The sequence below is a fragment of the Felis catus genome, chromosome C1, assembly GCF_018350175.1.
Source record: "Felis catus isolate Fca126 chromosome C1, F.catus_Fca126_mat1.0, whole genome shotgun sequence".
Taxonomy (NCBI): domain Eukaryota; kingdom Metazoa; phylum Chordata; class Mammalia; order Carnivora; family Felidae; genus Felis; species Felis catus.
In genome coordinates, this window is record NC_058375.1 from 32943127 (window position 1) to 32969356 (window position 26230).

Genomic DNA, 26230 nt, shown 5'->3' on the forward strand with positions numbered 1-26230 from the left:
TATAGATATAGATAGATAATATATAATAAATATTTTCTCTCAGTCTGTGGTTATCTCTTCACTACAGCATCACCTAAGGAGCAAAAATCTTAAATTCAACAAGTCCCAATTATCAATTTTCATTTTGTGGTCTGTGCTGTTTGTCTAGCTTAAAAAAATATATTTGCCTACTCCAACATGGCAAATATTTTCCTCCATTTTCTTCTAGATGTTTTATAAAATAGTCTTAATTTTTATGCTAAGGTATCTCATCCACTTAAGGTTAACTGCGTAAGTCTGAGATAAGGATCAATATAAATTTTTCTTCCACCCAGATATACAGCACCACTTCTTGGAAAGACTATATCCTTTTCCCACTAAATTACACTGGCACCTCTATCAAAAATCAGCTGAATATATACATGGGTCTATTTCTGAACTCTATTCTATTCCATTGATCTACATGTCTATCCTTATACCAATACCACTGTGTCTTAATCATTGTAGCTATGTAGAAAGTCTTGAAATCAGGCACTGCAAGTCCCACAACTTCATGTTTTGTTTTGTTTTTCAAAACTGTTTGCTTATTCTAGGTCCTTGGCATTTCCTTGCAAAGCTTGTTGGTGGGGAGGGGAGGGGAGGGGAGGGGAGGGGAGGGGAGGGGAGGGGAGGGGAGGGGAGGGGAAGAAAAGTATGCTAGGATTTTTATTGGGATTGCATTAATGTTATAAATCAATATGGGGAAGACTGACATCTAACAGTGAGTCCTCTATTCCACAAACATGCTGTATCTCTCCATTTATTTAGGTCTTTTATTTCTCTTGGTAATGTTTTACAGTTTTGAGTAAACAGGTCTATATTTATTTTGTTAAAATATATCCCTCAAGTATTTCATTATTTTGCTACTGTAAATGGAATTGCTTCTGTTAACTTGCAGTCATTCCTCAGTAATATAAAGAAATTATACTGACCTTGCATCTTCTGACTTTGCTAAACTCACTTATTAGTTCTAGGGGCTTTCCCATAGATTAGGATTTTCTATATATGCAATAATGTTGCTTCCAAATAAAGACAGTTTCACTTACTATTTTTCAATATGGATGTCTTTTCTTTTTCCTGCCTTACTCCATTGGCTTGGACCTCTAATAGAATGTTGCACAACAGTGAACACAACATCTTTGTTCTTAATCTCAGAGAGAAAGCATTCGGTTTCTCATCATTAAATATGATGCAAATTGTTAAGTTTTTGATAGATTTCTTTAATCAAATTAAGGAAATTCCCTTTTATTCCTAGTTTGCTGAATGAGTGCCAAAACTTTTCTACACTTAAGATGATATGATTTTTCTGTTTTCTTCTACTACATGGTGAGTTACATCAATTAGTTTTCCAATTTTAACCTGCATCGCATTCCTGGGACAAATCCCACTTGATCATGATGTATTCTTTTTATGTATCAATAAATTTAGTTCGGTGCTATTTTATTAAAGATTTTTGAGTAGTCTATTTTCACAAAGGATATTGGTCTGTAGTTTTCTTATTGTTTCTTTGCCTGACTTTGGTATCATGGTGATGCTGAACTCATGAAATGAGCTGTAAACTGCTACTTCATCCACTATTTTTTTAATAGTTTCTGGAAGACTGGCATCACTATTTCCTCAAGTATTTCAGCTTCTGGTTTCATTGCTTTTGTTTGTCCATTTTCTATTTTATTTATTTCTAATTTTACCTTTATTGTTTCCTTCCACTTACTTTGGGTTGAATTTGCTCTTTATTTTCCTAACTTAAGGTAAATGCTTACATAACTGATTTCAGACCCTTCTGATTTTTCTAATTTAAAGTTTTAAGCTTCTTTCTCAACATGCATTGGCTGTATGTCACAAATTTTTATATATTCTCCTCTCATTATCATACAGTTCAAAATACTTTCTAATATCCCTTGTGATTTTTGTTGTTGACCCAGAGGTACTTTAGAAATGTATCATTTAGGGGCACCTGGGTGGCTCAGTCGGTTGAGCGTCCAACTTCGGCTCAGGTCATGATATCTCACAGCTCGTGAGTTCAAGCCCCGCGTCGGGCTGTGCTGACAGCTCAGAGCCTGGAGCCTGCTTCGGATTCTGTGTCTCCCTCTCTCTCTGCCCCTAATCCACTCGCATTCTGTCTCTGTCTCTCTCAAAAAATAAATAAACATTAAAAAAAAAAAGAAAAGAAAGAAATGTATCATTTAGTTTCTAATTTGGGGTTTTTAAAATATATTTTTGTTACTGACTTCTAATTTAATTCTACCAGTCAAAAAATATATATGTAAATTTTCACCCTTTAGTTATGTACTGAAACTTGTTTTCGTGTTACTTTAGTGTCTGGGCATTGTGGACTGATGGGCAATGATGAAATAAGGAGATGCAATCATTTCAAGATTTAGGAAAAATAAGATCAATAAAATCCCATAATACATGTTAGATTTATAAAGGAATCACATGGTAATTGCAAGAGAGAATAAGTTTTATTCATTTTTTTGAATACATAAATTTTCTATTTGTTCTTTAGAAAATTTCTAAGAAAGAATATGTCATAAAATAACCATCTTTATGAATCAAAACTGCTCAAAAGAGATACTCAAAAACTGAACCGGGTCCAATGGACTCTGATGAAGTACTGAGGATTAAATAAAATATATATAAAATATTTCCTCCTCCAGTATTTGACCACATATTGCTTCAAATTACTCTTCCAATATTCTTTCTCATCTCCTACAATTTCTATCAAACAGCAAGCAAAAAAATATTTGGCAAATCTTAAATTTTAAGGGCTGAAAAGGACCTTTGAAACAATCTATTACAACTTTCATCTGATTGCTGAAGAGAGCTGTGCCTGAGAGAGTTAAATAATTTGGCTGATCCTAAACTTTTATCTTTTCATTTAACATTTATTTTATTTGTACTCTGCACAAAAAAAGACAAAAGATTAATGATAACAGCCAAACTACATTTAGTAAGGCTTATCAGAAAGTAAATGCAAGAACAGCAAGCTATGCCTAGATATAACCTGAATATTATCTAATCCACCACTGGGAAAATGACACATGTTCAATCACCCAAACTGGTTAAACTTCTCAAACTATGGACAGACACAAGAAAGGTGAACAACCTTTCTCTTAATGACAGTTCATGAAGGGCTGATTGTGTATGTGCTAGTCACAACATTAGCACTAGGAATACAAATAAAAAAGTCAGTCTTCAGCTGTGGTGAAGGAGACGGAAAAGATATCTGTATTGGTAACTCTCACCACTTCCATGTTCTTGTTAAAAGTCATTTTCTCAATCAGCTTACCTTGCTTATTACTCTTTTGAAAATGGCAATGCATACTGAATCCACTTTATCCTACTGCATATTTTTCTACAGCATTTATAATTATCTAACATTCTATATAATTCTATATAATTTATGTATTTGTTTACTGTCATTCTCCCATAAGGCTGTAAGTTTCTCAGGGGCAAAGAATTTTGTTCAGTTTCCTGATGTATTCCAAATACATCAGAATAGTGACTAGCAAATAAAAGGCAAGTAAATAATCAGCAAGTGCTAAGTGAGACAAGTGAGCTAAATCTCAGGCTGATCATCATCAGATGCGGCAGGAGGAAAAGGGAATAAAAAACAATTTTAGGCAGAGAAAAGAGTGGAAATAGCATTTTTAACCTGGCATTCATGAACTCCGCAAGGGTCTCTGCACAGGATTCAGGGACATTATGAAATCGGGTAAGGAGAAAATGCTGAAAATTCAGCATGTCCTTCCATTACAAATGTAAGGAACAAATGACAAATCAATTTGATTCCTGTCACATTAATAGTTTTTGTCTCAAAAGGTCAGTCATTACTGCTCATTATTCATTTCCACTTTTGTTATTTAATAGGCTACCACACTCAAAAATACTACTACTACTACGCTGCCACATTCAATTTTGTTATTTAATGTTACTAAAGCAGCATGTAGATTACTGAATCATGAATTTGTTATAATATTTTTATAACAATTTTAATATAACTGTTTATCTTTTGCATCCTGATTATTCTGGCTTAAGTAAAATATTATTCTGGGGAGCGTGGGTGGCTCAGTTGGTTGAGAGTCTGACTCTTGATTTCGACTCAGGTCATAATCCCAAGGTTGTGGGACTGAGCCTTGTGTGGGACTCTGCACTGAGCATGGAGCCTGTTTGGGATTCTGTCTCTCTCCCCTCTGCCTGTATCCCCAACTCATGCAAAATAAAAAATAAAAATGAAGTTAAATTTAATTTAATTTAATTTAAATTTAAGTATTATTCTGAGAGGGGTTCCCAGGCTTCAACAGAATTGCCAAATTCTGGTGCTAAAGTCACACAGATCTATGAGACAATAATAAATTAAACAGGACTAGGTTTAAAAAAAAAAAAAAAAAAAAAGGGCAAGAAAGGAGTCCAGATGGCTAAAGAGAATTTTTTTCTTTTTTTAGGTTTTCTTTTGCTTTACATGAATGCTGTTTATTTCCTTCAATATTTTAGGTGGCATGCTGATTCTAAGTTTTTTTGTAATTATTAATTCATAAATCCTGAAAATTCATTAAAAATGTATTATTGATACTAACAATCCAAAATTCAAAGTCTTAAGAACCTTTACGGTACTTATTTGTAACTTCTCTATAAGCTATCACAACTAGGAAAAGTTGTGCTAATACACAATTCATAATCACTTTTTTATGTAGCAAAAAGCTTTACACAGTGAAGACTGGCCAACAACTCTCAAGAAATCTTTATCTCTGAACCTAATATACTGTATGAAATTATCTTTATAAGTGATTTCCTCCGTAGACCAGAAGTCTTAATGGCAGTGATCTCTTAGTCATCCTTGTATCTCCAGAGCCAAGCTTAATAACTAGCATAAGTTATAATTTAATAAATGATTACCAAGCTTAACTCCAATAAATGTCTTATTTGAAGATACACTAAAATTATTAAAATAGTTAAAATATTCAGAACTTCCAGAGGTTCATGGGACTATAGATACTGCTGCTCTACTTGTTTTTATACATACCCAGTATTTTATTCAAGTTAAAAGGAATAACGGATGTAAAAATATATTGTGCTCATGGACTGGAAGATTTAATATTGTTAAGATGGCAATACACCCCAAATTGATCTCTAATTCAATGTAATTCCTATCAAAATCACAGTTTATTTGTAGAAATTAACAAGCTGACCCTAAAATAAATATGTATTTGACCTAGAATAGTCAAAACAATCTTGAAAACGAAGAAAAAAGTTGGAAGATTCACATCTCCTAATTTTAATAGTATGAAATTATAGTAATCCAAATTAAGAGTCTAGAAATAAACCTGTATATTTACAGCCAAAGGATTTTTCCACAGAATACTGAGATAAAACAATGGGGAAAGAACAGTCTTTTCAACAAATGGTGCTGGGAAAACTGGATATCCACATGCAAAAGTATGAAATTGGGCCTCTTCACAGCATACATAAAAATTAACCCAAAATGGATCAGGGACCTAAATGTAAGAACTGAAAGTATATAACTCTTAAAAAAGAAATATAAATCTTCATTACCTGGGATTAGTCAATGACTTTTTAGATATGACACAAAAAGCACAACAACCAAAGAAAAATTGATAAATTTATCAAAATTTAAAGTCTGTGTTTTATCAATAGACACTATCAAGACAGTGAAAACACACCTGCACAATGGAAGGAAACCTGCAACAAACATATGATACTGGACTTGTACCTAAAATAGATAAAGGACACTTAAAACTCACTAATCAAAAGACAACCTGATTAAAAAATGGCCAAAGGATCTGAACAGACACTTCTCCAAAAGAGATATATGAATGGCCAATACACACATGAAAAAATGAAACTCCTCATTTACCGTTAGAGCAATGCAATCAAACCCATAAGAGAATGAGATACCACTTCATACCCACTGGGATGGCTGTAATCAAAAAGGCATAATCAAAAGGGTTGGCAAGGGTATGAAAAAACTGGAAGCCTCATAACTGTGAAAATGTAAAATGGCATATAGTTCCTACAGAAAAGTATGGCAGTTCCTCAAAAGATTAAACATATGACCCAGCAATCCCATTTGTAGAAAAATGAAAACATTATGTTCATACAAAAGCTTGTAGAAAAATGATCATAGCAGCATTTTTCATAATAACCAAAGTAGAAACAACCCAAATGTCCATCAATTGATGAACAGATAAATAATTGTGATATGTTCATACATATCACAGAGTACGATTTAGGCACAAAAAAGGGATGAAATACTGCTACATGCTTCAATATAGATGACCCTGAAAATCTTACGCTAAATGAAAGAAGCCAGACACAAAAGGCCACATACAATGAGTCTATTCACATAAAATGTCCAAACTGGCAAATCCATAGAGATGGAGAGTAAAGGCAGAATGAAGGATGACTACTAATGACTACTGAAGGGTTTCTTTTTGGGGTGATAAAATAAAAACGTCCTGAAATTAGATAGTGGTGATGGTCCCACAACTTTGCAAATATACTAAAAACCATTGACTCATATGCTTTTAAACGATAAATCTTACGGCATGTGAATTAGATCTCAATAAAAAATATTTAAGAAAAAATAAGAATCAAGAGCTCTAATCTAATAAAGTGATATGCTTAACAGTCAAAAGTCACTTTTCACAAAACCAAGTCAGTAGTATTGCCCAGAGAGAACTCAAATCTCTTGATTTCTTTGGACCATGTCAGTCTTTGATACAAGTTCTAACTAGTCATTAATGTCAGAGAAAGTCAAGCAGTTCATCTACTTGAAGAGTAAGAACTCCAAAGATTCTCTCAAACTCGTATTAGTAAATTAATGTTGAGAAATGAAATAAATTGTCTTGATGCTGCCTTACTAATAAAGAGTAAAAGAAGAAATAAAGTGACAACTTCTAAACATCTAAAAACCATCCTTAATTTAAAATACCAAGAGAATTAATGCATAATTAGAAAAGTTTCCTTAAGAAACATACAACAGCCACTTCTTGGTTAACTAGGAAAAGATAAATATCATTCTTGTGATAAATGTTTATTAAACAGCCACTATGTACAGATAAAATGCTCGGTGCTATGGGGGTATGAAGATGTCAAGTACAAAGACCCAATCCCCAAACCTAGTCAACAAAAAACTCACAACAGAGTATAACAAATAAAAATACAGATAGCTACCATCGTTCAAGAACTATAATAGTGGTATGCTCAAAGAGCTATGGTAATAACAAGAAGAGAGGTGAAAATAAACAGAAAGGAAGAAAAGTTGTTACAGGGAGAAAAAAGACTGTTACCCACTGTTCAGAGTAATGTGGACATTTCAGTTGGCCACCAAAGGATGAAGAAGATGGAAAGAAAGACTATTTTAAACACAATGAAGATATGAAAATACCTTCAGAAATAAAAAGATATAAAACTGCATCATAAATGGAAGAAAAATAATGCAGTATAGCCTGAATATAACTTTAGGGGCATGAAGCAGGGGGCTGGAGTTGAAAATATGGCAATAGAGACATGTTTGTGGTTTTACTTGCATATCATAGCTAAAGATAGCATTGCAGAAGATAGAGCAGAGAGAAACAGATTAGAGGAAGGAGACCAGTTGGAAGTAACACAGTAATATAACTTATCATTAAAATAACTTTATTTCTTAAAATTCTCATTTCTTGTAATAACTTTGTTTTAAACATAAAAACCCAGGATCCAGGGGCACCTGGGTGACTCAGTTGGTTAAGCGTCTAGCTCTTGATTTTGGCTTGGGTCATGACCCCAGGGTTGTGGGATCAAGACCCATGTTGGACTCCATTCTGAGTGTGGAGCCTACCTGGGACTCTCTGTCCCTCTCCGCAACCTGTGTGCATGCTCACTCGATCTCTCTCTCTCTCTCTCAAAAACAAAACAAAACAACTCTTTAAAAACCCAGGATCTGAAAACATCAAAGATGTAAGAAATCAGATGAAAGAATAAACTAGGTTCATGAGCTGCCTAAACCCTGTACAGATCAGGGCAGTACTACATATCTTCTTACTATAAAAATGAAAAAAAAAACCAAAGAAACAAAAAACACAATGAAGCAGAAGCTCCTGGGCATGTCTCAGGTCCAGGAACTGGCTAGGACAAACAAAAAAGCCCTAATGTCCAGCATCAAAGCATTTGATTAAACTAATTTCACCAATTATCTGTGAACATACCCAAAAAAGACCAATGGAAATTCTAGATTTAAAAATCCAGTAACCGGAATAAAAAGTTCACCAGACATGTTTAACAGATAGGACAAAGTGAAAGAGAAATCCTGAAGACAGATCAGTAAAAATGATCTAATATGAGGAATAAAAAGAAAAAAGAACAAGTGAAAATAAAGCCTCAGTGACCTATGAAATGATGTCAGTCATTTCTGGGGAGGGGCAGAGAAAAGAAAGGAGTTGAGAGAATCCCAAACAGACTCTGCACTATCTGTGCAGAGCCCCATGTGGGGCTCAAACTTATGAAACATGAGATCATGACCTGAGCCGAAATTAAGAGTCAGATGCTTAAATGACTGAGCCACCCAGGTGCCCCAAACAGTCTATATTTTATTTTACTTTATTTTAAGTCTGTATTTTAACTGGACTAGAAGAAAAGAGGGCCCTAATTTTTTGAAAAAACTAATGACCCAAATATCCCAAATTTAGATGAAAACCTCTTTTTGTAGATCCTAGAAGATAAGCAAATCCCATGCAGAATAAATACAAAGAAAATTACACTGGGGCACAAACTCCTTCAATCTAAAAATAGAGAAAAATCTTGGAAACCACAAAAGACAGAGAGGGGAGAACAAGGGGGCACATTACCACAGCCCCCCTTATCTACAGGAAATACATTCTAAGACCTCCACAGCAGATGTCTGAAACTGGATAGCATCAAACCCTATTCATACTATGTTTTTTTCCTATACACACATACCGATGATAAAGCTTAATTTAAAAATTAGGCACAATAAAAAATAAAAATAATAATCAGGTACCATAAAAGATTAACAACAATAATAATAAAGTAGAACAATTATAACATACTATAATAAAAGTTATATGAATGTGGTCTCTCTCTCAAAATATCTTATTGTGCCATACTCACCCTTCTTCCTGCGATGATGTGAGATGATAAAATGCCTATATGATGAGATGAAGTGAGGTGAATGACGTAAGCATTGTGACACAGCATGAGGCTACCACTGACCTTCTGACGATACGTCAGAAGGAGGATCATCTGCTTCAGGAACACAGCTGACCACGGGTAACTGAAACTGCTGAAAGCAAATCCATGGATAAGATGGGTCTACTACAGGTACAGGGGAATAAAAATACAAATGACACCTGACTTTTCACCAGAAATAAGGAAGGCTAAGTACAACAGAACATCTTCAAAGTTCTGAAAGGTGGGGGAAACCCTGCAAACTGAAGATTCCACATCCAGAAAAAGTATTCAGAGGATGAAATAAAGACCTTTTCAGATAAATAAGAGCCAACAAAATGTGTTTTCTGCAGACGTGCACTATAAAAAATGCCCAAGGATGGTATTAGGCTAAAGGGGAAAGAGATCAGCTTGAAACTTGGATTTACAGAAAAGAACATCAGAGAAGGTAAATAATTAGGAAAATATTTTCTTCAGCATGATTTCCGTAAAACACTGCTATCTAAAGCAAATAAAACAATCCTACGGTGAGACTTGTGTCGTAAGTAAAAGTATAAGCTATGACAGCACAAAGAAAGAAAAAGATAAATAAATAGAACTGTACTGTTCTAAGGTTATTGGATTTGTCAAGTGGGTGGGAAAAGGTAAGTAGTAAATGTTATGAAGTATGAAATATGAAGTGAAAGGTGGTATATTACCTCTAGACTTTGGTAAGTTAGTATTACACATTTAGCTCTAGCATGACTAACAAAAAATAAAAAGAGCACAGTTAAGTCAATAAAGGAGATAAAAGAGAGTACTTTAAACTATTTGATTAATCCCAAAGGTTGCAGAAATGAAGCAACAAAGAAACAAAAGAAAAACAAATTGCAACCATATGAATAATCATATTATATGGACTAAGCACCCCAACTAGAAGGCAGAGATTGTTAGACTGGATTTAAAAGGCAAGAGCCAATAACTACATGCTGTTTGTAAGAGACATACTTTAAATACAAAAGCATGTACAGGTCAACAGCAAAATACTAGAAAATATATACCGTAAAGCTACATAAGAAAACTGTAGTGGTTATATTAGGATAAGAAAAAGTAAGCTTCAAAACAAAGAGTATTTTAAGAACATTTCATAAAGATAAAAGACAAATCAACAGGAAGATTAAACATATCATACACAAATATTAATTTCAAATGAGTTACAGACCTAAAAGTTAACTCTAAAACCATAAAATCTGGGGTGCCTGGCTGGCTCAGTCGGTAGAGCAGGCAAATCTTGATCTCAGAGTCCTGAGTTCAAGTCCCACGCTGGGCATAGAGATTACTTTATAAAATTTAAAAAATTAAAATTAAAATTAAAAAAATGTAAGATCTACGGAAGAAAATAGAGGATAATATCATTATGGCCTTGGCTGATTTCCTCAACGCAAAAGTCACTAATCATTAAATTAAAAATTGGTAAATTAGACTTCATCAAAAGCCAAAATGTCTACTCATTTTAAGGACACTATTATAAAAACAAAGGCAAACCAGTCTGAAAAAATATTTACAAAATTTAAATCTAAGAAAAAACGTATCCAGAATACATTAAAAAACAACAAAACCCTCCTACAGCTCAGTAATAATGACAACCAAATTTTAAAAAGAAAAAAAAAGGGCAAAAGACTTTAAAGGAACCATGAGAAGAGAGAATATACAAATGACCTGTAGGCACATAGAAAGATGCTCAACATGAAAAAATTCAAAATAAAACCATAACAAGATACCACCTCATACCCCCCAACATGGCTAAACTAAAGAGATAGCTGACACCACCTGTTAACCAGGATGTGGAGCATCTGAAATTCTCATGCACTGCTATTGGGAATTTAAAATACACAACTACTACAGAAAAGGATTTGGCAGTTTCTTATAAAGTTACTCTTCCACCTGCCCTTTGACACAAATACTGTATTATTCTACAGAAATGAAGGCACATGTCCACAGAAAACTTGTACAAGAATTTCTTAGTAGCCTGTTCTTAATAGTCCCAAAATGAAAACTACCCAAATGTCCATCAACAGATCCACGAATAAATGGAATACTACTTAGCAATAATAAACAAAAACTGACATATGCAATAGCATCACAGACATTACTGAAAGACGTCAGACATAAACAGAAAATACAGTTGCCCTGAGAACATGCTTTGGGGCATGTTCATCAAAATTTAACTTTTGACTCTCCCATACCTTAACTAATAGCCTACTGTTGACCAGAAGAAGGCTTACTGATAACATAAACAGTTAATTAACACATTTTGTGTTATATGTATTATACGCTGTATTCTTACAATAGAGTAAGCTAGAGGAAAACAATGTTTAAAACAAACGTAAGAAAAACAAAATACACTTAAAGTACTTTATTTCTTGAAAAATTCCATGTATAAGTGGATCTGTGTTTTCAAGGATCAACTGTATACTGAATGATTTCATCTACATGAAGTTCCATTATGTGACACTTACAAAAACTAATCTTCTATGGAAAACTCTACCATGGGCTTAAAGATCACCATCTAAAACTGGGGTTTATTCTAAAGATTGAGATAATACCTATAAGTAACTCCCTAATCTGTAAAGTAGTATACAGATGTAGAATTGTTATTAATTCATGTCAACAATTCTGGTACAGCAGGTTAATGTCCTCCTGAGGGAGAAAACTGCAATGTCTTAGTGCGCAAAATCCCAAAGATCACAAACTAGAATTGTACAGCTTTGAACACATCTTCCAAAAACAATCAACTGCCAACTTCAAGATATCCCACATGGGGTACCTGGCTGGCTCACTTGGAAAAGCGTGCAACTCTTGATCTCAGGGTTGTGAGTTCGAGTCCCAAGTTAGGTGTAGAGATCACTTTAAAAAAATCGTTTTGGGGTGCCTGGGTGGCTCAGTAGGTTGGGCGCTTGAACCCTGTGTCGAGTTCCGTGTTGACAGCTCAGAGCCCGGAACCTGCTTCGGATTCTGTGTCTCCCTCTCTCTCTGCCCCTCCCCTGCTCATGCTCTGTCTCTCTCTCTCTCTCTGTCTCTCTCTCTCTCTCTCTCTCTCTCTCTCAGAAATATGTAAACATTAAAAAATTTTTTTTAATAAAATATTTTTTAATGCCATTATCTGATTAAATATAAACATAAGAAGTTACTATTTATTTCATACTCCTGGGGAAAACAGTCCCTATCATAAATTGCTAACCATTCCAAATGGCTAAATCTGTGAATTTTATGTTTTAACGAACCCTACTGCCAAGTATACATGGTTCGCTGGTAAAGTGAATCATCACAGACTATTCTCTGCTCATCCTCATCTCTCAATGCACATCATCAAGAGCCTCAGACACAATACTGGATGCTTTTTGTCCCTGACTTTTTTGGCTTTATACTTTATATTTTGTCTCAATGTTTTATTTCTCTCCCAGTTTAGATTTGCAAATCAGTTTAAAAATTTTGTTTTGTTTTGTTTTGTTTTGTTTTGTTTACCTTCCAACATCTTAGGATGCTGGTAACTGCCTGGTAACTGCCCATAGTTCCACGGTACAGCAGTTGCATGTACCATACAGAGTGAACATACTTCCCAGTTTGTCTTGGTTTATACCTGTTTCCTAAGCATAATTACGAATAGTGCCCCCTTTCATTCTTAGCAATCTCTAGTTTGGACCAGAAGTTAAACAGTCATTCTACTCAGACCACAAAAACAGACTATAAGCAGTCGAATACACAAGAGGCACTCAAAGGCAGGCAGCGTGGCTGGCTAGTTGGCTAAATGAATGTATGGACAAAAATTATCCTGATGCCAGCTCAGTTCCCTGGAATATTCTTGCTGAACAAGTGAAGGTTTTTATTACTTTTAAATATATTGATTATCAAATTAAGCTAAGTGTTGCTCAGGAAAGACTGTTAAGGAATTTACTCTTAATCACTGAATTAAAAATATGTAATTAGCATATCAATTATAGTATATCCTTAAATGTTAAGGATACTTAAAAATAATATGCTCTAGTAAGTGATTAATAGTTGGCCATATCTTGTTTTTAAATCATCAGTGCCCTAAGTCCTTTTGGAAATTAATTTTTTAAGCTGGAAATAAATAAAGTTTACTGTATCACAACTGATTTGCAAGAGACAGAATGCTCACCTATATTTAATATAACCCACAAAGCAGTTTAGTATGACTATTACAGGTTATTAGTTTAGATTAATTCAACATTGTCCTGTATCTTAGTATTTGCCAAATTAATTACTGAGTCTAAGCCTAAAAGAAAAGAATTTGATGGTCAAATGAAATTATGGCTGGCAACAACCCACATGTTCTTCAAATGGTGATTAAATGTGGTAAATCTAAACAATGGAATATATACAATAAAACAGAATGAACTGCTAATACAACAACATAGATGGAACTCAAATGCATAATGCTAAGTGAGAGAAGCCAGACTCAAAAAGCTACCTACTTTATGAGTCTCACTTATATGAACTTCTGGAAACGGCAAAATTACAGGGACAGAAAACAGATCAATAGTGACCTGGGAGTGGAGGAAAGGGCTGACTACCAACGGACAATAATATTCCACAGCTTGATGATAGTGTTGGTTAAATTGTATCCATTTGTCAAAACATCTAGAATTATACACCAAAAAGTAAATTTTACCATATATAATTTTTTAAATTAATTTGTTGGCAAAATACTATTTTTTAAAGTAGTTTAGATACGGAAAAGAAAACAGGAGGCCAGCAACAACAAAATGTTACCTCCCACCCTTAAAAAGAGAAGAGAGAATATGGTATGGTGCAAATAAAAGGCCACTCTAAACTGCCCTAAGTATACTGTCAAGGCTCTATGGCAGCACTTCTGTTGATTTCTGCAATGCGGTCTCTCTCTCTCTCTCTCTCTGAGTATGACCCTCATATCTCTTACTTCACTCAATCTTTCAAACCTCTTCAAATGCCTGTGCTCACTCTGGGCTTTCTAATCGTGGTTTGTCTAATGAACGGTCTTACATTCATAATCCACCTTTGCCTTAAAATGCACTCATGGTACCAATCCTTTTTGTCATTCTTGGACCTCATAAGAGTACACTAGTCCCTCCCCTATCCCCAGTTTCACATTCTGCAGTTTGTCACAACTATGGTCCAGAAGCAGATGACCCTCCTTCTGACATCGTCAGAAGGACAAGAGTAGCCCAGTGCGACATACCACAATACCTACATCATTCACCTCTCTTCATCCCATCAGGCAGGCAGGCAGGCATTTTATCATCTCACAATCATCACAAGAACAAGGGGGAATAGATAATAATAAGATATTTGTGGGGGGGCATGACATTCACATAATTTTTATCATAGTATATTATAAAAATTGTTAATATTTTACCATTAGTTATTATTGTTAATCTCTTACTGTGCCTAATTTGTAAATTAAATGTTATCATAGGTATGTATGTATAGGAAAAAGACATAGTATATAGCCTCCGTACTATCCATGGTTTCAGGCATCCACTGGGGGTCTTGGAATATATCCCCTGCAGATAAGGGGTGACTACTGTACTTACATTAATTCCCTTAACTCCTGATTCTATCCCAACTTTGTTCTCACTAGTCCCTCAGCTCAACTTGATCATGTCCTGTTCTCAGCCTTCAAGTGGGGCTCTTACCTACCATGAGTTAAAATCACAAAGATTAAGAATTTCATCTATCCTTAAAATGCTTCAGAAGTGGCAAACTCTAAAACATCCCTTGGAACCCTACCAGTGTTTTTTTTCAATCAAATAAATAAGATGCCCTTATTTTTGTCTAACCAAACTCTTGCTTTTGTCTTTAAAGCCTATTTCCTGTTTGGTTTTACACAAAGACAAAGATAAGAAGTTAACTACTCCTTCACAAAAATCATACACCTACTTTAAGATTAGTATTAAAATTACACTCGTATCTTCCTTCTTTACGGTACACACCTGTGATTGCTACAACACTGTTAAATCACTTAATGTTGTATCTTATGTACTTTCAAACCTCTCCATTTTTTTCTACATCTTTTAACAAATAAAGTGACCAAAACAGGATACCAACAAATAAGAGACAATTTATAAATAAATACAACACAATACTAATAAGGCCAAAAAAAGAATACCCTTTGAAAACAAGAGATCAGTCAACTAAGCTATGGTCTCCATATCATGACAGAGGACAAGAATAGAAAAAAATTACAGTCTCAGAACTTCCAAAAGTTCATTTTCTAGCAGCTGAGTTTGTTGTTTCCTCACAAACCAGGAGACTCCAATATTCACAGCCACGAAGCCTTTACAACTTTCCCATCCCCGGGCAAGAAAAAGCATCACCTCCACCAGCCCCAAAAAGCTCTTCTTACTATGAATTCACTGAAGTTATCTTTCCCAGAACAGAACAGACAGGTGGTCTTCACGGGGTATTCTTAGCTATCACCTCAGTTCTATTAGAACCCACTATTGCTAATTAATTATGCAATTATTGAAACCACTTCCTATTATCTTTCATTTCCTTTAAAATCAAAGTACCATTTTTCTGAGTTGGAGAAGAGGGAAAAGGATTGAGAAATGATGAAGGTAGAAAGCAAAGAAAGACATTTTTTTTAAGTAAATTTAGCTGATAGGCTCTGTTTTCCCAAAATGTGAAAATATTTACCTTCCTTTAAGTTAATTAAGAGGCATGTGTGAATAAAAGGCAGGATAAGAAGACTTTAACAACAACAACAATTAGATTAAAAAAACAGACAAAAATATAGAAAATGAAGCTAATGAAAAGAGAAGAGATTAAAGGCAGAAATAATTTTTAAAAAAATGGAGATGGACTAAAACATATAGAAACATGGTTGTAATCAAGGGAAAAGAGGGGCACCTGGGTGGCTCAGTCGGTTAAGTGTCCCACCCCTGGTTTCGGCTCAGGTCATGATCTTACCATACATGAGAGTTCAAGCCCCACATCAGACTCTGCACTGACAGCATGGAGCCTACTTGAAATTCTCTCTCTGCCCCTCCCCCACTTGCTCTGTCTCTCTCAAAATAAATCAATAAACTTTAAAGGGGGTTGGGGGAGAGAAAATAGAAATCTGTCCCACAAAAGACAGAGTTATGGCTGCAAAATGTAATTTCATTTTATGTTTCTTTTTAAAGAAAGTATAATGTGGCTATTTGAAATTAGTTTAAGGGAACATAGGAAAATCAATGTCAGCCCATTCATGTACATGGGAGAGATTCAAATTTTAAGGGCTTTTATGACAAAGATTTCTAGAAAATGAAGAAGTGAATCAGGAATAACTAGTCATATACAAATATCTGTAATTCATCAACACTCTTCCAAGTTTAGGTCGGCCTTCATATCTCTCCGGTAATCCACTGAACAGGAAGCCATACAAATGAAAATAGAGGGAAAAAGACGCTGGACACACTACTTCTACCTCTACCTCTTGGACCCAATGTGAGTCATGGCAGCAGCTAGTAAAATCCTAAGGGGTTAAAGTCCACCCCATACCCAAGACCGAAAACTACTCCCACCCCACCTTGGCTCAATGGTTTTCTCCCACTGTGGTGAGGGTGGTTTTGGAAAAGCTCCTCAAATGCCAGGAAACACTGTAATACAAAAAGAAAAAACAATTCATAAGTACCAAAACTTAACTAACATTTTGGTCTCCCTCTCAAGGAAGATTGGTACAGCAGAAAAAGCATTAGTCTAAGAAACAAGGAACCAAGAAACCAGGTATGTTCTGCTTGCTCAGCAGGCATTCTAAGATGTTTGCTATATTCCAGGTGACTCGGTGGGGGAGGACACCAAACACCCCCCTTCTGCTAAGGGTTAGTAAACTAGTAGAACAGAAGCCAGAATAAACTAGGAGAATAGAAGCCAGAAGCTGCTGATGGTCATCTCTGCCATTAACTGGGATGAAAAAAGAAGCCATCCGAGAAGTTAGCAGAACTAAGGGATGTAAAGAGACATTCATGGTAGAACCAGGCTCCAGCTCATCCTGTAGATGTTTAGTCCCTTCAGTTGGTCTGTAGTTGGGTTACTGTGACTGCAAGTAAGTCTGGCCAACTGGGCTCTAATTCCACACTAAACCTGGACAAGTCATCCCTCGTTTACGGGCCTGAGTTTCCTCTTCTATCAAATGGGCTAGATCCGAAGTTTTTCAAAATGTTTTTTAGGCAATGGGATTTTTAAACAAAAATCATATTTTGATATCAAAAATTAAAATGATTTGATTCATATAAATTTTATAAGATGAGATTTACAACATTTACTTCTGACCAAAATAAATAAGAACAATGGGTATTTAAATCTCACCTTGAGACTGGAAAAAAAATGTACCTATTATTAATATACTATACTTTATAAGATTAAATGTATGGTATTTACTATTTTGACCCAAATCAATGATAACAATGATGCATTTTGATTAAAACAAACTTTAAAACTGGAGACTAATGGTAAAAGTTGAAATCTGTTATTAACTTCTCAGGATTCTATTTATTTCTGCATTTTGTTTTGGTTGCATGTTAAGACAATTCTGATTCAAAAAGAATAGTTGAAGAGTAACATATGTTTTCTACATCTGCCTTATCCATGACACTATTTAATTAAAGGTGGAGAAAAGTTTTAGGTTCTGCACAAAAGAAAACCTGACAGCACAAGCTTTTTAAAATAGATCTCCAACTGGTTAAGACTTAGTACATAATATAGTAAAGCACTCAGGTGTGTTGGTTTATTTTTTTAATGATTTAAACCTCATGTAAAAATTAAATCTGAACCAAATATTTATAAAATCCAATTAGTGCCCTCAAAGAACTCTAATAAAATAATCTCTAAACTCTTAAGAACATTTTCATTGAGATTTCATATATACTCACTGCCCCCCAAAACTGTAATGAAGCAAATATAAAAAGTTACAATTCATTATTATTATTGTTTTTTTTACAAATAAGCCTGCTTTAAAGAAAAGAAACAAAACCTTGGAGAATTATGAACACAAATAATAAATTGGACCAAATAACTAGACTATAGTAATAATTTATTCAATCTTACTGAGAACCAACTTAATGGGGCAGGTCACAGAAGGTGCTATAGAAAACATCCATTTTTTAAGAGTGCCTGCTTTATAGTGAAAATGAGTAACTCTCCATCTCTAACCTCAAGAAATTAACCATCTAGAAGAGGATACAATACATTCATTCATTCAACAAGAGTGTGTCCTCCCTCAGTGCCACCAGCTACTGTCCAAGCAACTGGAGCTAAAAAGTGAACAATATACATGATTCCCTACCCTCATAAGTTTAGACTTTAACCTAAGGACAGTAGATAAACAATGAAGATTTTAAACACAGAAAACATGTGATTAGCTTAACATTTCTGAAAGACAGCACTGGCTACTTTGTGAAAGTTACTATACATTGTAGGTAGTAAACCCAAGAATCGAACAGTCAGAAGCTACTGCAATGATGACAAAGTAATAGGAAATCAAGAGGGAACAACAAACTCAGCTGAAGTACATGGAAACGAAAAGCTTCAGAGAAGTAATGCTGTAGCTCAATCTTAAAAGACCCAAGGAGTAGGCCAGGTAAGCAGAGAAAGAGAGTTTGTGCAGCAAGAGAAGATCATATGAAAGGCATGAGAAACTTTAAGTAGTTCCTCACAGTGGGTCTTGAACGAGAATCATAGCTAGAAAGGCAGATCAAGGAAAAGCATAAAGGGTATTTGACAACACAAGGAAATATCTCCAAGACACGGGGAGTACTTTTAAGCAGGGTGGTAACATAACCAGGCTTACTAAAATTTTAGAAACATTCTTCCAGGGATGGTTAGCTTAAAACACCGGCTGGTTCCAGCCAAACAACAATGCATGTTTGCCAACAGATACACTCTCTCAAAGTCCTAATCTAATAATTTATCATGACAATGAAATTATGGTCTAACAGAGTACTCTGAGGTTTAGAAGCCAAGTAACTAGTACCAAGTTCAGGGAACACTGCAGTTAATATGACTACTAAAACCAAAAAGAGGAGAAGTCTCTGTAGATAAAATACTAAAAGTATACTGGTGGCAGGATATAAATGGAATGCAAAAGAAAAAACAGCAACTAAGAAAACAAGGAACATACAATTTTATTTCAGGGTAAGAATTACTTCTATGTGGTGTCAAGATCTACCAAATCTACCTCCTACATGCAATAAATAACAAACTGTGGTTCCTGACAAGCAGTTCAAAAACCAAATTTAAATTAATATACAGTACTTAATAACCAAAGAGAAACAAGATTAGAAGTACTAAACTTTAACAGAAGACCAGCTCTACACTAGCTAACTTCGACTGCTTAAAAAGAATGCTGTCTCTGCCTAGTTGGTCCTTGAAGATTACCAATTAAAATGGGGATGAGGTAGGGTGAAGTGAAAAAGGATCAGGAAGGTTCCTAATCAATGAACTAGGCATGTTCTTGAGTGCTCTCATTCCAATTCTGTTTCTCTATATATAACAGACATTACTCAGATACAAACGTGGTAACAGATATAATGAAGTATCCAATTATTTTATCTTAAGATAATGAATCCTACCTTTCCGGGGTCATCCTTTGATCGAGGCACTTTAAGGAAACACTTGTTCAGTGACAGATTATGTCGTATGGAGTTCTGAAATTAAAGAAGAGAAAACACAGGGTCATTGGAAATCCAAAAAACCAAATCCCATCTTTAAAAACAGAATCAGGGGATGCCTGGTTGGCTCAGTTGGTTAAGCGTCCAACTCTTGGTTTCAGCTCAGGTCACGATCTCATGCTTTCATGAGTTTGAGCCCTGCATTAGGCTCTGCGCTAGCAGCACAGAGGCTGCTTAGGATTCTCTGTCTCCCTCTTTGCCCCTCTCCCACTTGCGCGGTCTCTCTCAGAATAAACTTAAAAAAAAAAAAAAGTAAAACAACAACAACAGAATCAGGAGTCTAAATATCTCTATGCATAGAATACAATTTCAAGTAGAATAAGCTTTTTAAATGAGCTTCAGATTTAAATCTTTCTGGGGGGGTGCCTGGATGGCTCAGTTGGTTAAGTGTCCATCTTCAGCTCAGGTCATGATCTCACAGCTTGTGAGTTCAAGCCCCGCGTCTGGCTCTGCTGACAGCTCAGAGCTTGGAGCCTGCTTCAGATTCTGGGTCTCCCTCTCTTTCTGCCCCTCCCCTGCTCATGCACATGTGCACACACACTCTCTCTCAAAAATAAACATTAAAAGAAAAAAATCGTTAACCTTTCCAAGTTTCAAATTATCAACGCTGAAAAAAATTCCCCTGTGCCATTACAAAATGAGTGTATAAATGCCAATTAGGTTCTTACTACAATGAGAAGATTACTACATGAGAAGACACTGGCTACAGAGGGCTAGCAAGAACACCTACATTCCTCAGTGCGGCAAGAAAGAATAACCATCTTGGATGACAGGAAAATGCACTTGAAGACCTGAAGAATCTATGAAATAGGAAATCTTTTCATGAATAAGTAGGACTGTGCCATAATTTTTATAGAAAATAACCAAAGGCCATTTCTTTTTAATGAAATGCTCCAAATCCATTCCATAAATTTTGTTCCACAATGGCCAGGTATTTGGTAGAGAGGGACTCCAACTGCATTTAGCCACTACTTAGAATTTTAGGAGGCATATTTTGGCATAATGTCTATTTTATTTTTTAACATAAAATTCAGAACTCTAATAATAATGCCTATATGAAAATTCCCCTCTCACAGGGTAATACTGGCATTAAAAAAGTTTTTAAAAGATGACCATAGAACATAAATTCAAGCCTATCTTATCAAAACATCAATTGAAAACTTATGAATCGGAGTTCCACCTCTGCTTGGGTAAGTGAAAATAAAACCCTATTTTTGAGCCACACTGGGGAGCTAAAGCTACAAGGCAGACCAACAAATTAAATTCCTGAGAAGGACAAGCCCAAAGAGAAAAGGGACAAGTTGTCTCACCTTCTGGCAGAGTATAGGAGAAAGAGGCAGCCACCATCCAAGCATGTAAGAAGCTAGCTAAAATTTGAAAGGCCAAGGACTAGTGTGTCAGTTTAGAGTACCAAGGGCCCCAAATATAAGGGAAGTTCCCACTCACTCTTCAAGCTCTTCTCCATGGGCCTTTACTATATGCTCACAAAAAAAGAATGGGGATAGGAAAGGAGAACAAAAGGAAAGGAGTGGCATAGGCAGGAAGTAATAGCTCTAAGTGGAAAACAAAGTCCTACCACGTTTGACAGATTTCACAAAGCCAAAGCCTTAACTGTGAGGTAAGAACAGCAAAACTTCTCACAGGACTCTGGCAAAGATAGCTTTTGAGAGAACAGAAACAAAAACCCTTTTCAAGACACAAGCAAAGATCTACTGCTGGCTGGTAGAGGAAAGATAGAAGCAAAAACACTTTTATCTCTGGGACAACTGTCAGAACTACCTTGGGTCCAGGACCCTACATCAAAAGCAACTACAGATACAGGCTAGAATGAAGGAAAGAAACAGTGAAGAAGCCCCACCTAAGTCCAAGGGCCTGAGTAAGACTGAGGCTGAATCAAGAAAACAGAAGGGCGCCTGGCTGGCTCAGTGGGTAGAGCATGTGACTTGATCTTAAGGCCAGCAGATTAAGCCCCACGTTGGGCACAGGTATTACAGAAGAGAAGAGAAGAGAAGAGAAGAGAAGAGAAGAGAAGAGAAGAGAAGAGAAGAGAAGAGAAGAGAAGAGAAGAGAAGAGAAGAGAAGAGAAGAGAAGAGAAGAGAAGAGAAGAGAAGAGAAGAGAAGAGAAGAGAAGAGAAGAGAAGAGAGAAGACGAGACGAGACGCAACGCGATGAAACAAGCCAGCGGAAATGCACAGCCTCTACCACAAGCCTAGCAGTGAATAACACACACTAACGACACATTGACAGAGGAGGCACAGGAGCATGGAGAGAGACCCCCATTTGTAGCAAGGTAGGCAGAGACAACTAAAAGCTAAAGAGAAAGCAGGAAAACAAAATTCTACAGCACCCATGCCCCTCATTCCAAGCACAGGTAGTAAAACCCTACTGCTAGAGGAATGCAAAATCTATGGTATACTGAAGGTAAAGATACCAACAACAAAACCCAAATCCAACTCAACTATTGACAAATCGATTCAATTTCCCATACAAATGGCCTGAGGGGGAAAAAAAAGAGTCTGTGCACCTACAAGTATAAATACCATTTATCTCAATCTCTACCACTCTCTTCTACACACATTATCTGGCACTCAAAAATTATACGACACATTAGAAATGCAAGGAAAAACAAACACATTGTCATGAGATAAAATCATCAATACTCAAATGAAAGGTGTTAGAACTATCAGACAGGAAATTTAAAATAACTATGACTAATATGTTCAAGGACCAAGTAGAAAAAGTGGTAACGTGCATAAAGAAGTGGGAAATTTCTACAGAAATATGGAAATTGTAAGAGTCAAATGTAAAGGGGTGCCTTGCTGGTTCAGCTGGTACAGCATGTGACTCTTGATCTCAGTGTCATGAGTTCAAGCCCCACAGTAGGTATGGAGCCTACTCAAAAAAATAAAATACACACACGTGTGTCTGTGTATATATTTATTATATATTTATATATACGTGTGTGTGTGTGTGTGTGTATATCAAATGTAAATGATATGAATAAAAAAACATGATCAAAAATAAAGAATTCCCAAGATGGGTTCATCAGTAGACTGGACACAATCAGAGAAAGGCTCAGATATCCTGAGGATACATCAACAGAAATGATCCAAACTGAGTCACACATGTGCATAAAACTTACACACACAAGATATTTCAAGAACTATGGAATAATATATATATTGTGAGTCGTAGAAGGAGAAAAAAAAAAGTATGGGGCAGAAGAAAAATGTGAAGAAGTAACAGCCAAGAATCCTCTGTAAGACATGTAGGACATCAAATCACAGATGCAAGAATTTCAGAGATCACCAAGAAGAAGAAATTAAAAATTCACACGCATATATTCATTATAGATCAAAATGGTGAAAACCAAAATGAACAGAATGTCTTGAAGGCAACAAGAGGAAAAAAATGATGTACAGAGCAATAAAAATAAAAATCATAGAACTCTCAAAAACTATGCAAGTTAGGGGCACCTGGCTGGATCAGTCGGTTAAGCTTCCAACTTTGGCACAGGTCATGATCTCAGTGTTCGTAAGTCTGAGCCCTGTGTTGGGCTCTGTGTTGACAGCTCAGAGCCTGGAGCCTGCTTCAGATTCTATGTGTCCCTCTCTCTCTGTCCTTCCCCTGCTCATGCTCGCTCTCTCAAAAATAAAGAAACATTAAAAAAAATTACAAAAAAAAAAAAACTATGCAAGTTAGAAGACAACAGAATAACATCTTTAAATACTAAAAGAAAAACTATTCATATGCAGTGAAAATATCCCTCAAAAATGAGGGCAGAATAAAGACTTCCAGACAAGAAAAAGCTGTAAGAATCTATTTTGAATAGTGCCAGGGGGCTGGTAATATTATCAGGAAGTCTTCAGGCAGAAGTATGATAACAAATAGAAACTTGGATCTCAAAAAGAAAGAGTTCCAGAAACTGTAAAAATGAAGGTAAATTTTAAAAACCCTTTTTCTTATTGGGTGCCTGGGTGGCTCAGTAAGTTAGATGTCCCCTTCTTGGTTTTGCATCAGGTCATGATCTCATGGTTTGTGACCTTGAGCCCCGCATCAGGCTCTGCGCTGACAGTGGGGAACCTGCTTGGGATTCTCTCTCTCTGCCCCTCCTCTGCTCATGTTCCCTCTCTCTCAAAATAAATAAACTTAAAAAAATACATAAAAACACTTTTTCATATTTATAATACCTTTAAAATGTAACTGTCTAAAGAAAATGTAACAATTACATGGTTTATAACATGTGAAAGTAAAATGTACAATGTACAATGATAGCAAAAGATGGGTCAAAAGAATTAGAAATATAAGGTTTATAAAGTTCTTACACTATACATAAAATGGTACACTTGAAGGTAGGCTGTGATAAGATAAAGATGTATGTGGTAATAGCTAGAGCAGCCACTAAAACAAAATTTAGGAAAAGGTATAAGAAGTTCAACATGGGGGGAAAAAAATCAAGATGGTCATGTTTTTTCTAAATGGCCAAAGAGGAAGAACACATCTCTCCTTGAGGCTTCCTCCTCTACAGAAAGTTTAAATGTTGGAAATCATCAAGGCTCTGCTCTAAGTCCTTTTTTCATTTCTACATTTGCTGCCTACGAAAATATCATCTACAGTCACGGCTTCGATGACCATCTGTGACAATCTATCTAGACCTTAAAACTACACCTGTTTCCTGAGTTCCTAACATATATTTTTAACAATCTACTGGACATCTCCAGAAACACCTAAAACTCGGAATGTCTAAAATTAAACTCGATCTTTATCCCCAGTGTGATCTTCCAGTTTTCTCTTCTCAGGTTAAAAGCAGTTATTCACATAACAGCTCCAATCAGAAAGCTGTAAAACATCCTTAACTCTTCCTTCTTCCTCACCATCTAAAACAAATCTGTTACCAGATATTAAGTCTACCTTTGATCTACCTACTTTATTCCATCTCCACCATGCTCCTTCCTGAGGCAGTTATCTCTTCATAACGTAAATTCAGTATTACTTAAAACTTTTCAATGACTTCCCACTGCACTTAGGATAAAATCCAAAATCCTTAACAAAGCTTCCAAAGGCCCTTCATGATCTGACCCCACCTCCCTACCTTGCTGTCCATACTCATCCTCTCCAATGTTCTTTCTCACTACTAGGCTTTCCATTTGTTGCTCCCCCTGCAAAGATGACTGTCCCTGGTATTACCCCATCCCCTTCACTTAAATGACTCTACTCAACTTTCAATTCATTCTTGACTTAAACATCACTTTTTTTTTTTTTTTTTTTTTTTTTTTAAGTAGGCTTCACACCCAGTGTGGGGCCCAACACAGGGCTTGAACTCACGGCCCTGAGATCAAGAGTTGGACACTTAATCAACTGAGTCACCCAGGAGTCCCAACATTAGTTCTTTAGGGAAGTCCTTTCTGACTTTTCTTGACAGGTTAGCTCTCATTATAATAAACTTATCACCCTGGATTTCTCATCACACTTGTAATTATTTGTTTAATGTCTTCTTCCTATATACTGCATCCTGTACCAAAATGTAAGTAGGCTCCATAAGGGTGGGAACCTTGTCTATCAACTCACAACCTAGAATATAATGCTTTTCATATGGTAATCCCAAATCTGTTGAAAACAATACCAAAAGCATATTGAGAAAGTAAAAATACCCAGAGAGATACCAAAGCCAAGACAAGAATATAGACACACAGAATTAAGAAAAGAGATTACTGGGGGACCTGGTGGCTCAGTCAGTTTGATATCGTAGTTCATGAGTTCAAGCCCCACATCGGGCTCTGTGATGGAGCCTGAAGCCTGCTTTGGATTTGATGTCTCCCTCGCTCTCTGCCCCTCCCCCACTCATTCTCTCTCTCTCTCCCTCTCCCTCTCTCAAAAATAAATAAAACATTTTTTTAAATTAAAAAAAAAGAGAGAGAGATTATTTCATAAAACCTGGGCAGACCTTACCTCTAATAATCACAAGAAAAGAAGTTGGGAGAGTAGAGAGGTAGGTATAATTTAAATGGTCTAAGTTAATGTGGAGAAAAATGGCCCAGGTTAAACAATTAACCAAGGCATATTGCTTGGGTTTGAAAATCCAAGCCCCAAGCGTGGTTTCTCAAAAGTACTGTCTACCTGCACCAGAATTAAGATGAATTTTAATGCAGATTCCTAGGCTCCATCCAAGATGACTAATTCAAAATCTCTGGAGTTGTGACCCAGGAATCTAAAATTTAAAAACATTAAAAAAAAAAAATTTAAGTTTATTTATTTTGAAGGGGGAAGGGGGAGGGAGAGGAATCCTAAGCAGGCTGCTGTCAGCCCTACATGGGGCTCCAACTGACAAACCATG

The 26230-nt window shown here is 35.8% G+C and overlaps 1 protein-coding gene and 1 long non-coding RNA gene across 14 annotated transcripts in view; one reads left to right on the top strand and one right to left on the bottom strand.

The window, feature by feature from the left end:
* Positions 1 to 26230, bottom strand: part of FOXJ3 (forkhead box J3) — a 147952-nt gene that overhangs the window by 64869 nt on the left and 56853 nt on the right. For 9 of the 11 annotated variants that reach the window (XM_023258564.2, XM_023258563.2, XM_003989956.6 and 6 more), the window contains one exon: positions 19797 to 19871. In XM_023258564.2, the coding sequence (XP_023114332.1) occupies positions 19797 to 19871 (75 nt within the window). Of the gene's footprint in view, positions 1 to 9147; positions 9320 to 19796; positions 19872 to 26230 lie in introns of all 11 variants that reach the window. The other 2 variants (XM_045035633.1, XM_019836787.3) reach the window with 2 other exon arrangements.
* LOC109502268 overlaps positions 9262 to 26230 on the top strand; it is a 43477-nt gene continuing 26508 nt past the window's right edge. Inside the window, exons 1-3 of one of the 3 annotated variants that reach the window (XR_002744439.2) lie at positions 9262 to 9652; positions 16559 to 16674; positions 16897 to 16953. This is a non-coding gene — a long non-coding RNA (uncharacterized LOC109502268). The remainder of the gene's footprint in view (positions 9653 to 16558; positions 16675 to 16896; positions 16954 to 26230) is intronic. The other 2 variants (XR_006584216.1, XR_002744438.2) reach the window with 2 other exon arrangements.